This window comes from Hydra vulgaris, chromosome 03 (assembly GCF_038396675.1).
Source record: "Hydra vulgaris chromosome 03, alternate assembly HydraT2T_AEP".
Taxonomy (NCBI): domain Eukaryota; kingdom Metazoa; phylum Cnidaria; class Hydrozoa; order Anthoathecata; family Hydridae; genus Hydra; species Hydra vulgaris.
The window spans coordinates 10,119,073-10,134,765 of record NC_088922.1 but is presented as its reverse complement, the minus strand read 5'-3'; the positions used below and the strand labels follow the sequence as shown (position 1 = coordinate 10,134,765).

Here is a 15,693-nt window from a genome sequence, read left to right as displayed (position 1 = left end):
GAAACTATACTTTCCCAGGAGAATCTGAAAATTCTCTACTTTTCTTATATACAAAGTTATCTAACATATGCCAATATTGCCTGGTGAAGTACAAATAAATCTAAATTAAGTTCTCTATATACACACCAAAAACACGCATCAAAATTGATTTATAATAAAAATAAATTCACTCATGCCGATCCTTTACTTAAAAACTTGAATGCTTTAAATATCTATCAAATTAACATCTACCAAAATGTTTTATTTATGCTCAAATATAAGCTCGGACTTGTCCCAACTCATTTTACTAATAAACCGGAAACTTTACCATAATGCCCATAAAAAAAACAAAATTTTCGAGGTTTTCAATTGTATACCGTGGTCCCTATTTATACAACAAAACAATACCTCAAAATATAGAACTTACTAAATTGGATAATCTTATTGCCCTGAAGAAAAAACTAAGAGATCTCATAATTAACGAAACCAATTTTATCGATATGTATTAATATAAAAGAACAATTAATATAATAAAATGTAAAAAGAACAATTTAAGCTATAAAAATAAATAAAAAAGAAATAAAACATAAATAAAAAAAAAAAAAAAAAATAAAAATTGTTAGCAACTATACATAGTAAAATATTACTGAACAGTAGACCTCAAAAAATTAATGTGTGTCTTTACTCTTTAAGTTTTTAGTTTATTTTGTATTTTAAAGGTTCTCGATGAAAAGACTTTTCTTGGTCTTCTGCGAGTTTCCTTACAACTACATAGTACTACTAATATATGTTAATATATATTTTCAACAAATAATATATATTTTCAAAAACAACGACAAGCAAGTCCCTAGTAGCCCTGTGGTGCGAGGGACTTGCGTATATTTTTTTAAGGCATGGGTTAATAGCCAGCACTTTATATTATAAACCACGAATTTTTAAGTTTATTATTTTAACTCCCATGAGTTAAAATGTCAAACGCGCATGCGTAAAACAGCATTGTTAACGCTCTTTAGATATTGTAAATATTTGTGGTGGACATTTATATAAATTGGAGACATGTAAATATTATTTGTTTTTGAAGTATATAATAAAAATTGTTTAAAAAAAAAAAAAAAAATTAATAGGTCACCAAGCGACCTCTGGTTCGTGAAGATTTTTAGTGGTTGATTACTCAATCTTTTATACAGAAAATGGTTGTTCTTTATTATACTCCAGTGTTTACTGATCATTCTCGTAATTTCTTTGCCAGAAGCATCGTACTATTGGAGTATTATTGGAATATCATTAGTGGTGTGAATCTTTAACTTGTTCTCAATTGGATCCAAATTACCTCCGTATCGGTTCCAGTTGAAATTTCGGCCGAAACCGATACCAAAACAGAATCACTAGTTCAGTTATCACATTTAAATTAATGATTATAGATCAAAACTAAAACTTGGTTGTGTGTCGAACCATATTCAACTGCTAACAAAATTATAAGGAATAACAATTAACTAAAAAGTGAGTTATACCCAGTTCACACTAAATTCTGTTTTAAATAAACATGTTTTAATGTAAACATAGTTTTATAATAAACATGTTTTCAGTTTTCTTGCGTTCAGATTGAACGTTCTTTAGTATTTATATTAACGTTCGAAAATGGCGCTCTCAAAGAAAAACTTGATCTCGAAGTTACGAGTATTATTGTACATATCAAGGAAAAAAAGAAGACTGCAATTGCAGCACATACTGATAAACTGTATTACTGCTTATAATTTTGCGGTTTACAGAAAAATTTGGACTAAACCTCGCAGTCAAAGCTTTTGGTACGAAACAATGGTAAACTGTTGGAACGAAGATGATTGGATAAAAAACATAAGAATGTCTAAAGCAGCCTTTAATTATCTGTGCAAGGAAGTTTCACCTTTTATGCCTATACAAGGCACTAACTTTCGTAAATCTTTGCCTTTAGAAATGAAGTTAGCTGTGACACTTTACTTTTTAAGTGGATCTGCAGATTACCGAACAATAGCCAATTTATTTGGCTTAGGAAAATCAACTGTTTGTACAATAGTTCACAGAATTTGTAAACATTTTGTTGATAACTTAATGAAGAAATACATTTCCTTACCCTCAAGGGAAGAAACAATGGAGATTATAGTAAGTTTTGAAAAATTATATGGTTTTCCACAAGTAGTTGGAGCAGTTGATGGATGTCACATAAGAATAAAGGCTCCTCATAAAAATTCAGAGGACTATATAAACAGAAAAGAATATCACTCCATTATTTTACAGGGATTGGTAGACAGCAAGTATTTATTTAGAGATATTTTTGTAGGGTGGACTGGCAAATCACACGATTCAAGGGTTTTTAAAAATTCTCCCTTATATAAAGAGTGTCTGGCTAGAACCTTTTTACCTACAAACTTATCTAAAATAATTGATAATATTGAAATTGGTCCTCTTATCCTTGGTGATTCAGCATATCCCCTTAAAAATTGGCTTATGAAACCTTACTCAGATCGTGGAAATCTTAGTATAGAAGAAGCAAAGTTTAACGTTTCTCTTAGTAAATGTCGTGTGGTGGTGGAGAATGGATTTGGAAGTTTAAAAGGTCGATTTCAATGTCTTTTAAAGAGATTAGATACAACAGTTGAACACACAGTCAATATTGTTACAACATGTTGTATACTACATAACTTCTGTACTTTGACAAAACAAAAGTATTTAAATGAATGGATTGAACAAACAGAAATTGACTTAGTAAACCCTATATTAAACCACAGTTGCATTGAACTTGACAATAAAGCTGAGTTTATTAGAAATTCCATAAAAAAACATTATTTTACAACTGTTTAGTTGTAAATGATTTTTTTCAAACAATGTTGTAAAAGGCATGGTTTATTTTATTTTGAGAAAAAAATAACAAAACAAAGAAATTGCTTCACATTTTTTTAATCATAATTAAAAACTCTATCTCAGTCCCACTTTTAAGACGTTTAACATCCTTATCATTTCGGATAAGTACATTTGGTAACTTGGTAATCAATAAAGATGCATTATCTTGAACTGAAAATTCCTCTTTTATTGTGCAAGTAAGTTTTTCTAGTGTCAAATCTGCCAATGAAAGTTCTATTTCAATAAAATATAAATCTTCAACTTGACGAACTTTTAATATAACACATGATTCTTCTTGTTTGTGGTTTTCTAAAATACTTTCTAAAATTTTATGATCAATATCAGCCTGAGAGGTCATAAATTTATTAACAGTGGCATTTAATTGTTCAAACATTACCTCACTTCTTGATTTTTTCTTTTTGGATTTTTTAAAGTAAAAACTATTATCTTTTTTTACCAACTCTTCAGATTTAGAACTTGACGGAGTAGTTTCAATGTCTATATGTTCACAGTTTACTAACTCATTAACACAATTATTAAAATTATTCACTTCTGCAGTTTTTTCAATAATAACATTCATGCCTGAGGAACTTTTCAAAAAAGTTGGTAATGTGGTTGGTTTGTCACTAAGAACCTTATCAATTTCATCAAAGCAGGATGGTTTTTTGGAAGGACCAGTCCCACTTGTATTTCGTTTATTATCAATATAATTGCGATATGCACTTGTCAATGTGTGAATTCTTGTTTTACACATCTCTTTATCTCTGTCTTCATATCCAGAAGCTTGCAAGAATAGCAAAATTTCCTCCCAAATTTTTCCTTTTCTAAAATCCAAAAAATATGAAGTTATATATATATATATATATATATATATATATATATATATATATATATATATATATATATATATATATATATATATATATATATATATATATATATATATATATATATATGTATATATATATATTGTGCTAACTATCAAAGAGAAATAAATATCTTGTTGTAAAAAGTACAATTTATAAACATTCATTTCCTTGTTTATTCAATATTAATGTAATTCGTAATCACTTCTTGTCTATTTGTGATTTATTTAAACTATTTAGTAACGAGTGGTTTGATTTTATTTAACAAGTTATTTCAATTTGATCCAACTTAACTGAAAAAAACAAAACAAAACCTTGTGCATGACTTCAACTTTTCTTGGATATTATCTTCTGACCATTTACTAATTAGTATTTTTGTTTCCTCATCATCCCAATGTCTAGCTCTCTTTCTAGATTTAACTTTTTCTTCAGCAACAGCTTTTTCCTCCGCCATTTAAAAACAGTTCAGGGTAATAAAACGCAATTAAAACAACCTCGCGACGTTGTTTTATTAAAACAACTTTTAACGTTGCGTGTTTTAATTAAAACCAATTTTAAATTTGATGAGAATAGTAAAATGTAAAACGCGTTTAAAATACGACAATTAAAACGTGTTTTATCGTCAGTATGAACGGGGTATTAATTAGCCGTTGCAACTGAACAACGGAATATGTGACGATAAAATAACGTTGTAATAAGTTCTGTAAACTATTTAGCAGTATCATTATTTTATATTTTTAATCTTTTTTTAGAATAAGAAATATTTTACGAAAATCTTTATTTGGTTAAATGGCTCTAATTTTTCTTATTATCGATTGAACACGATTAAAAATGCCGATTAGATTTTTTCTTATGTAGTGTTTGTTTTAAATTTTAAGTTTCTGTTTCTTGACTGTAGCGTTTTAGTAGGGGGAGGGGGAGGGTCTAAAATTCTATATTTATTATTTAACCAGGTATTCTTTCTTAATTTTTTAAGAAAAGTTTGAAAAACGATTCTGTTTTTTATATTTTTTTGTGGTTGGTCTTCTACTTTTATTTAAACATTTTTAAAGATACAAGAAAAAACCTTTAAAAGAAAAATTTTTGCAGCGGTTATTTTGCGTATAAAGTTACGCAACTTTATGCTAAAATTTATGCAATTTAAATTTTGATTGGATAAATTTGAAATAAAATGAATAATAGTTGCGTTTTTAAAAAAAATTGTAATAAAACTTTGTTTGTTAAAACGTAAAATTTATAAATACTTAAAAAACAGATTTTGTTTTACTTTGCAAGAGATTACTCTGTTTCTATTATTGTGAACTAAATTTAGATATCAATTAAATAAATAAAAATTGTAACAAGACGTAATAACAAAATAGTTTTAAATGAAAATAAACAAACTCCTTTAGAAATTCTCCCTGTAGTTGATTAATTTTATCATACAAAGTTTCCTTTACTCAGAGATGTTCTTTCGCTTGTCTTTATCGAAGTCAACAATAAATTATCTTTTGAAAGTGCTTGTCGAAGAGTTGCAGAGTTAGTAAAAATTCATTGGACAGAGCATAATATCTACACAATATCATATCAGGCCATTTTAAAAAGTCTGCAAAGTGAAATCAATGAATATCGCTACTTAAAAGGTGTTGACAGAAACAAGCAACGTGATTTTAAGTAGATGTATTTCTATGAACGAATCCCTTAAAAAACTTTTCGACATTTTCTGCTTTAATCCACAACGTCGTGAAAAGCTAGAGAAGTTTTTCGGTATTTCAATGAATGCTGAAGACTACTCGTATCTAAAAAACATGCGCGGTAACCGGAGTTTTACATGTCAAAATGTTGATAAAACTTTCCATCAAAAAGTTATAAACGAAAAAAAAAAAAAATGGAGAAAAAGATAAGAAATGAAACAGCAGTTTATCAGAAAATGTACGTTGATAATGATGATAACGAGTTAAGTGAATTTGAAGACGAAGATGAATTTCTTAAAAGAGAATCAACAAAAAATGAATATCTGTTCTTTGAAAAAGACACTGAACCAATTTAAAAAAAAGAGAGTTATGTTTGTTGATGTAAGTGAACCAAAACTGCCATACATGACGAGATCAAAATTAATATTTGAAGATAGTTCTCACAAGACTTATGTTCCACCTAATGTGCGGCAATCAAAGAACTTAGTCTTATATGATATCTACCATGCATGTGCAGAGCTAGATGGAGAAAGATTCTCGATGAGGGAAATGCACTGAAATTAATCTGCAATCAGATTTTTGAAATAAAATGGAAAATTCCAGATGAAACTGACCGTATATCTAAGTACGATAAAAATGATTGTGAAGCTATTGAGAACACATTTATTGATTCTAACATACTCCCAACACGCAGTACCATACGTAAAAAACTAATATAGATGCACGCGTATTCTCTTGGCTTGATTGCAGACAGAGTTGTTCAAGCTAAAAATAGTGGCGATATAATAACTCACGCAACTGATTTTACCCCTCGAAAGCATGTTAGGACCTTTGCACCTTCTGGTTTACATATTAACCGAGAATATTATTTTCTTTGCCAACATTAGGAATTGCTTCAGAAACTACAGCAAATATTGCAGATGGAATAAAAACAACATTCGAAATGTTACAGGAAGCCTCAAAATACACCTCAGAAGAACTATACCAGAAAGTAGATGTTCATATGACTGACAGTACTGTTTATAATATAGGAATATCTAAAATTACAGCTGATATACTCGATAGAGAAATTCCTGCTGGTCAACTGTTTTGTACTTCACATACAGCTTTAGGTTTTGAAAGAGCTATTGAAAAAGTTCTGAACCAAATTGAAAATGAAATGAATATGGATAACCTTTCCAAAGCTTTCTGTTAGATATATCTATTAACAAAAGTACGGAAACGTTATCCTTAACCTTTCTATCGCGGGTACTAAACTTGTTTGGTCCGATTTTTATTCAAAAACCATGCAATTATCATAAAGAATTAAAAACTTTTATGCAGCGTAAAAACATTTTTCTTTTTGAATTTAAAGATGTTTGATTTGAATGTCTTTCGAAATGTTCTTCTATAGTTTGCTTTAAGGAGTTTTTAGACCAACATGAATATATCAAAAATAAACTTGCTTGTTCAGTCCGAGATTCTATGAATTTTGATTACATTATAGTTACTTTAGTCGTGGTAGCAGCTTTTGGAATGCAAGTTATTTCACCATTTTTCTGTAAAACTAAAGGTAAAGCCATGTATTCTAAACTGCAAATATTCTTTAGCAAGATGTATGCAAGCTTATCTAATGATGTCATAAATGAACAGTTCTTTGAATTTAAAGAGCCATGTGTTCAAGGAGTATCAAAGAAACTTTTTGAAAATCTCATTAAAGAAGATTATGGCTTAGAAGTTGTTGATGAAGTTTGAAAATACGCATCAAAGAACTTTGATGATTATTCTTGCAAATATAGTTCGGTAAAGTTTAGCTATTGTTCATCAACACCAAAGACGAAAGCATTATGAGTTTGGAGAAAGAAACAATGATCGATTACCTGATGAGTATTATGTTTTTAATCAAGTCGTTGGAGTTGATAAAACAGTTACAAATAATATTGAGCTTGAGCGTCAGTGTGAAACTCATAGCAATCGACTTTGAAAAAAACCCGTCACTTTCAACAGTTTCACGTGTTAATGCTCTTAAATATTCAAACCATTTAAGAAATGAAGATTCAAATAATTTAGAACTATTTCGGATATTGGGTCCTATTGTTAGAAAAACTGAAAGTATAGAATACAGTTGGAACCAGCGACAGATTCAACTGAGACAAAGCTAAAAAAGAACAACAAGCTTTAGATCAGGCGTCCAGGAGAAATTCTATTTTAACTTGTTTAAAACTACAAGGTGGCCCATTTACTAGTGGATCAGATGTCTGTGAATATATTGAAAAAGAGCAAGATCTGATAAAATGCTAAAAACGATTGAAGAATGAAGTAATTTATTTTAGAGCTACAAGTAGGTCATTGCCGCGGAAATCAACTCTATTTAAAATCATGATCTTTGATAAAAAAAAAAAAGCGCCGTCTTATGTCTATAGAAGAATATGCTACTAATTTGAAGGTTCTACTTGGAAAGTCATCACAGCAATCCACAATCACCTACGATGACTTCCACAAAGTTGTTTCACACTTTCAATAGAGGTCGAAACAAATTATTATTAATATTAGATGATGTGCAATGTCTAATTTTTTGTGTTATTTATAACTAGGCATAATGATAACATGTTTTATTTATAAAATGAAAAAAAAAACATTTTATTAATAAAACATGTCATTATTATTTTCATATATAAGTCGATGTAAAACACATTTACCATGTGTTTTACAGTAAATTGTTTTGTCAAAATAATCACTGTAAATGTAGATGGCTAAATATTGATAATGATGTAAAAACATTGTGAATGTCTATATCTATCTATCTATCTATCTATCTATCTATCTATCTATCTATCCATCTATATATATATATATATATATATATATATATATATATATATATATATATATATATATATATATATATATATATATATATATATATATATATATATATATATATATATATATATATATATATATATATGCATGGTGTAAACCAGGAATATATCTTTGATTCAGCGTTTTGACGAAATTGGGAATTTTTCAAAATATTTCCTAATCTCACCTCTCCCTTCTCTCCCAGCCCCTTCCAACCTTAGCCGAAATTAAAATGTTTTTGTGGGGTCTTTTAACTTTTTTCTTTCCTTTTCTACTCCAAATAAAAAATACTGTAGCATATATCTAAGATGAATATGAAACCAACACAAAATTAAATTGGCTTCACAAAGACATGGCAAATCAAACTTTGATTGTTAAGAATTATATATTTTTATATTATTTTAATCATTATATATTAATTATTACTAAGATTTATATATTTGATTTTATTATGACCCTAAGAAATCATTGCCGCTTTCATTTTAAAAGTATTGTTATAAATATATATTTTTTTCATTGGTTGGAATTCATGTACATGCATTTCTTTTAATGCAAGCGAGCAGTAAAGTAAAAGAATCTATTTTCTTTGTTAAATAAATTTCTATTACCTGTTAGTTGAAATCATAAAATTTTTTTCGCATTTAACTTAAATTTCAGCAGTGTTTTTAAAAAAAATAGTAGATAGGTAAAAACAGATTGTAGTCGATGCCGATAAGTAAAAAAAGATAATAGTCGATGTGATCACCTAATTCAGTTGATATAAACTACCAAACAAAAAAAAAAAACAATAACTAAAAGACTTACCCTAATACTCGCATTAATCAAAATTTTGTAAGTATCTGACGCAAACGGCTTCTCAATATTTTGAAAAAACTTATTTGACGAAGCACATGTACTACTTGAAATAGACTTTGTAGTAAGACTTAATAAGCAGGGCCGACAACACCACCACTTTCTAAAGGACTTTTTTCTTTTTTTAATTTTATGAACATTTGGAAATTCCACATTTGATGGGACTCCTTGGGGCTAGTTTACACGCTGATATATATATATATATATATATATATATATATATATATATATATATATATATATATATATATATATATATATATATATATATATATATATATGTATGCGGCCGTGGCGCAGTGGTTAGAACGCTTGCTTTATAAGCAGGAGATCTAGGTTCGAAACGAGCTCTGGACATATTTTCGCGTCACGGTAAGGAAGGAGGCGTGAACTTCCTGGTTAAATGCATTTCCGCGGTGCTCTGTGACCAGACCGTTAGGACTTCTTGGGGCACCTAAAATAAAAAATTAAAATATATATATATATATATATATATATATATATAAATATATTTGTATATAAGCAGAGCCGTGTCTGGGGGCTTCTTTGCAAATTTAGAGGCCCTTTTACAAATGTAAGGTCTTTTTTTATTTATTTAGTATTATCCATTGAAAAAATTTTTAAGATTTTTGGGACCCTTTTGAAGGAAGGGGTGCTTGGATCTAGTAGCCACGACACTGTTATTCAAGATTTCTGAGTAGTCTTAATTGATGAAACCTTAGTGTGAAATAAAAAAAGTTTCGTTCTATTTTAAAGATTACATTTAAAAGTTATTAGCCCTATGGCAGCAGGCTACTTTAGTATGATGTCACACTGCTCACCTAAATCAGCAGTATAAGATATATATATATATATATATATATAAATATATATATATTTATATATATATATATATAAAGTTATATACAATATGTATATATATAAAGTTATATACAATATGTATATATATAAAGTTATAAACAGTATATATCAAATTATATTCAATATAAAAATGAAATTATGTATTTTTATAATAATTTTATATAATTTATTTATCCGTAACTAAAGGAATGTTATTAATTTATTATATAAATCACGAGCATGTGCTTATTTATTGCAAGTTCATTTTAAAAGGTTAAAATAAAATGTCGATTATAAAATTAAAGATTATATTTTTCTACCTTCGATGGTGAAAATTACATTTTTTACCTCAAGAGTGTTTTGGAGAAATCGTAATAGTTTTATAACATATTAAAAATAATTTATTTTACCAATAAATTTTAAGCTAACAGTTAACTTTAATTTTTTTACTGGTCATATTGAAACGAGGTATTGTGTAAAGAGGTTTTCAAAAATGTCGTTTAAATAACAATGGAAAGGCTTCCGATTCGCGAGCTAACCATGAAAGCGTTCGATACACGATTGAAGAATCGTTTAAAAGTTTGCTTAATTTCGACTGTAATTTTAATTTTTTTTTTTTTTTAAATAAACCAATCAAGTTATATATAAATTTGCTTTTTCTGTAAATTTTAAACATTTAAACGTAGTTTTTCAAGATTTGCAATGAGTAAACCTCGTGGGACACTTACGGGTATCGGTTGCCATATGGGTATCCACTTCGTGGGATACCCATATGGCAAGCGATACCCATATGGGCCCCAGAGGAAATCCCCGGCCAAGATCCAGCGAGTTTCTGATGGGTTTCCCATATGGGTCCCAGTTGCAAAGCTAAATGGACCCATACGGGATACCTAGCGGGCATACACATATGGGCCCATATGGAAACTGCGTTCAAGATCCGGCGGGATACCGTTGGTCTTCCCATATGGGACCCAGTTGACAACCCGTAAGGGCCCCGTACAGTACCCGTATGTTAATGTTGGCTGGGAACTCTACTTGTAATACTTCAAACGCGTATTTGTTTACAAAGAAATACTTAAAGAAACACCTTTTGGCATTTATTAAAGAGCATGATATTTCCCACAATATTTTAGCCTAATTTGGCTACAACCCACTAATCCAAGAAGATTCTAGAATGATCTGAACAAAATGTTGTCGACTTTGTACCCAAAAAAAGCAAATTTTCCAAACTGTTCTGAGCAGCAAGTTGTTGAAAAATATTGTTTAATTATAATTGAAATTGAAAAATAAAAATATTCAGAAACTCAGATTAAAAAAACTTTTCTTTTATCTAAATCTTCAAAATTGTTTACGCCAGATAAAAGAGGTTTTAAGAAAAAACTGATAGCAGTTTTACAAAATTAGCTCCAAGCAAAATCCAGCAGATAATGTCAAGTATTTGCAAAAATATATGGTTTCCGTCTAACCCAGTGGGCACGGGACCTAAAAAAGACGCCTTTTAAACGTTTAAACGTCGTCAAAAACGTTTAAAAAAGTTGAAAAGATATTCAAAATGTTTTTTACATATATAATTATACAAATATAATTTAAAAGGCATTAAGAACAACTTATTTTAGTTTAGATGTCACGTTTCCTCTCCAAATGCTAAGCTTATTCAACGTCATGTTTAACATATAATATTAAATACACACATACATATATAGATTAGCCAATCCCATAGTTTTTTTTGACAACCAATTTTTATGCGGAGTAGCTGATGAGTGGCGTATAGGTCATATTTATATAAAAAACAAATTTATTTTAAATTTTTTTTGTTAGAAGTATTTGCCCAAATTCACTGTTTAGAGTGGTAGCTCTCTCATCAAGTACCACTTTAAACATTTGAAAACTATTGAATCATAATGACGGTAAAAAACATTGAAAAAAAATCCACGGAAACGATTATAAATAATGTTACCGACGCAGCAATTAAACTTGGAACAAGTACAACAGACACATTTGACAAACTTTACAGGATCAAAACAGCCGATATGATCAAAGTTGCATTGAGAATAGCGATAATTGAAATGAAGCAACAGCACGATAACAACATCAAAACCTTACGTGTAGATGAACTTGAGTGTACTTTTAAAATGCTCAAGCCTAAAAAAACCTTTGGCCTGGATGTTGTCAGTGGAAACATTGTTATTAATTTATATGATGTCTTTTAAAATACTGTTTTTTTGGATATTTTCATGTTCAATCAGACAAGGAATTTTTCCTGATGATTTAAAATTAGCAAAGGGTCCACCAATATTTAAAAGAGGAGATTTAATTAATATTAGCAATTACCGTTCTATACCCATTTTATCCTTTTTCTCGAAGGTTTTAGAAAGAATTTTTTATAATAGAATTTATTATCACCTATCATATAATGATCTCCAGTGACCTACCAAATATTGATCTCAATAAACTTTAAGTTTTTTAGTATTATCTCTCAGCGTTCAAAAATTATAACCATTTAAAATTTGTAATCCCCTCAAATTGAGGGGGTGTTTATATAGTCGTAATTTTTGAGCGCTTTGAGATAATACTATGAAACTTAAAATTTATAGATGAATATAAGTCTAGTTGAGAATAGTACAAAAAATACTTAGTCAACTTGTTGCCCCTCTCGTTTTTTGTTGTTGTTGTTGTTGAAGTCAAAGGGATTTTCGTTCCCAGACTCTAATCATCGCAATTTTTTGCAAAACCTCATTATTTTACATAAGTATAAACATACAAATGTTTGGAGTTTGCTCCACGTCTAATATTTATCTCAAACACCAAAAAATTCTGGATCCACCACTGATGATCTCATATATTACGACCAATATGGTTTCAAAAAAATAATTATATGCAGAGCCGTAACCACAATTTTGATATTGGGGCCTGGGGTTTCTTCGATTGAAAAAAAATATTTTTTTTAAGGCATGGCCTTAAAAAATATATTTAAAAAAAAATTATTGGGGGGCCTACGCCCCCTGGCCCCCCCGGCGGAAACAGCTCTGATATGGAACATGCATTTATCCAGTTTTCAAAACGTTTAACTAAATCTTTTGAAAATTCTCAATATATTCTAGGAGTTTTAATAGATTTAGAAAAAGCTTTTGACACCATAGATCATGAGGTTCTTATAAAAATGTTACAATATTTTGGGATGACTGCCCTGTAAACACGCTTTAGTTGGTCCAACTGACGGGCCAGTATTGGGTATAGTTGGCTGACTGTTGGCATTTTGTGCCAACCATAAACCGACTGTATACCGCGTGTTTTTGAATCGTAAAAGTTTCCCGTAAGTTTTAAAATGTATTTGTAATTATATCATATGAAAATATTTAGTCGCATGTTCTAAGTGAATAGAGTTAATTTAATTTGAAGCAATTTATCATTTTTTTTCTTTCAAATGCTTTTTTACCTTTTAAATGAACTTTTAAACTCAATCTCTCTTTTATCTTTTAATACAACCGTTACGCTGGTAAGTACAAATATTTCACTTTATATCATTAGTTACACATTCAGATATCATTTTGACATTTGTTAGAGTTTTTAATTTAATTTAATGATGACACCATTGTTGTATTTGTATTAGACATTTTAACTCTATTTTAACTATTAGTAAGAGTTAAAATACAGCTAAAATGTATATGTGCGTATATTGTAGTATGTTTACGTATGTATTTCTGTATGTATATGTGTATATATATGTGTGTATATATATATATATATATATATATATATATATATATATATATATATATATATATATATATATATATATATATATATATATATATATATGTGTGTGTGTGTGTATAAATATATGTATATATATATCCATATATTATATAAATATATATACATATCCATATATATATGTGTGTATGTGTGTGTGTGTGTGTGTGTGTGTGTGTGTGTATGTGTGTGTGTGTGTGTGTGTGTGTGAGTGTGTGTGTGTGTGTTAATATAATAATTTATATGTATGCATTTTGTATTTGAGAGTGACTGAATCTATAAATGTAGGTATAGCTTATATGGTATAATTTTTAGCACTTCCCTACACGACCACTTCTCTCCCCTTACTGTTATTGACAATAATTTATCGATACATTGATTTTTGATTCATATATGATGTTTTTCTTTGTATTTACATATTTGTTTCATTTTTAAATTTCAGATTTATCATATGATGGGTTTATGCGATATAGAAGAACACAGTATTGTAAATTTGTAAGAATTTTTAAAAACATCTACTAATAATTAGGCCAATCAAATTTTAAAATTCAATGTTGCATATGTCATTTTTAAGTAGTTTCTAAGCTTTTCTAAATGTGTTTCTTATTCACATGATTTTACAAGCAAGGTCTGCAAGCAAATTTAAGCTGAAAAATATTTCTTAGCCTTTAAGGAGAATTGATGTTGTTCTTTGTTTAATTTAATTTGTTTAAATATAGTAGTTTTAATAAATAAATGTTTGTTTGTCCTTGGTTTTTTTACTTATTTGTTTTCAGATTTTTGTTTTATTTTTTATTGCAATTGAAAATAGCTGAAAGCTATTTTTTAGTGCAGTTTGAAAGAACTGAAGTGTTTTTTAGTCACTGCACACAGTATAACTGGTACTGATTGAGTAAGTTTACTATTTTTTATTTTATTTTATATTGGATTTATTTTATATTAGATATATATTTTATGTATTTAAGATGGAAAACTGACTATAATTTGTTGACACGAAAGTGATCAACAAATTACAGTCAGTAATTTGTTGATCACTTACTCAAATAATTTTGTGCATTGTAGTCTAGATTCTTTGTTAAATTAAAAATAATTGATGTAAATAAATATTGTTTAATATTTTTGATAAATAACTTATGTATATAAACATAAAAAGATATGGATTTCAATAAATCTTAAGTTTAAATATAGTTTTAAATATAGAAAAGATCACAGTTTGTAAGATTCTTTTACATTTTTTTATTATTCAGTTGTAACAATAGTAATTTTACTGGTAACATGTTTAATGATAATAGTGAAATTGTAGTGGATAATATTAGGCTCAAAGAAGTTATTAATGTAAATCCTAATAGGCAACTTGAAAATAGTTGTTGTCAAGTGAAAGAGATAGATGAAATTAATCGTTGTTGAAATGTAAGAAATGCTGCTCAGCGAGTAGAAAACTTACTTGCCAGAATTCAGTGTCAAGCAGTGTTGATGTCTGTTAACTTAATTTTACTTTAGACAATTTAGAACCAAGCAAAGTATGAATTTTACTATTTATAGTAACAATTAACAATTTTAAATTTAAATGATTTTAAATTTTTTTATAATTTCAAACATACTTATATTCTTTTTTCTTTTTTTAGTTGCCTTTGTCATCACTTGGTTAGTTTGCTTACTGTTGAAACATGGTTTTAACTTTGTAAATTTAATATGATGTGAAATTTACTCTATTAATCATCAGTCAACAGTTAGAGAGAAGCTAAAGCTTAATTAGGAAATGCTGGAAATTAAATCAAGTTTAAAATAATATTGTTTACTGGTAACAATAAAACCAGTTACTACTATTTATTGCGTGTTTTTTTCCTTTTTTTAAGATACTGCTTTGGAAACACTTTCTTTCTCTCCCCCCCTCTCTCTCTTAGTGAGAGGGAGAATTAATAAAACTTATGTAACTACTGACCTCTTACGTATTTCTTAATACCGCAATTGATAATGACCATTTATAAGAAATATTTTACGAGTTGCTTGTT

At 28.5% G+C, this 15,693-nt stretch overlaps 2 protein-coding genes across 2 annotated transcripts; one reads left to right on the top strand and one right to left on the bottom strand.

Moving 5' to 3' along the window:
- Window positions 1–1,794: 1,794 nt before the first annotated feature.
- LOC136078452 (uncharacterized) lies at window positions 1,795–2,817 on the top strand. Its single transcript, XM_065794224.1, has one exon. It carries the CDS (start codon window positions 1,795–1,797, stop codon window positions 2,815–2,817), a length of 1,023 nt encoding a protein of 340 aa, XP_065650296.1.
- Window positions 2,818–2,897: 80 nt separating this feature from the next.
- LOC136077940 (uncharacterized) lies at window positions 2,898–4,354 on the bottom strand. The gene is made up of 2 exons (XM_065792299.1): window positions 4,037–4,354; window positions 2,898–3,680 (listed from the first exon to the last, which is right to left on the bottom strand). Exons 1-2 carry the CDS (start codon window positions 4,174–4,176, stop codon window positions 2,903–2,905), a joined length of 918 nt encoding a protein of 305 aa, XP_065648371.1. The 5' UTR covers window positions 4,177–4,354; the 3' UTR covers window positions 2,898–2,902.
- Between the last annotated feature and the right edge of the window lie 11,339 nt (window positions 4,355–15,693).

Coding starts and splice junctions, on each gene's coding strand:
- LOC136078452 (XM_065794224.1), top strand. CDS start 1,795: ATGGTAAACTGTTGGAACGAAGATGATTGGATAAAAAACATAAGAATG.
- LOC136077940 (XM_065792299.1), bottom strand. CDS start 4,176: ATGGCGGAGGAAAAAGCTGTTGCTGAAGAAAAAGTTAAATCTAGAAAG. Junction 3,681..4,036: donor AAGTTGAAGTCATGCACAAG/GTTTTGTTTTGT, acceptor TTTGGATTTTAG/AAAAGGAAAAATTTGGGAGG.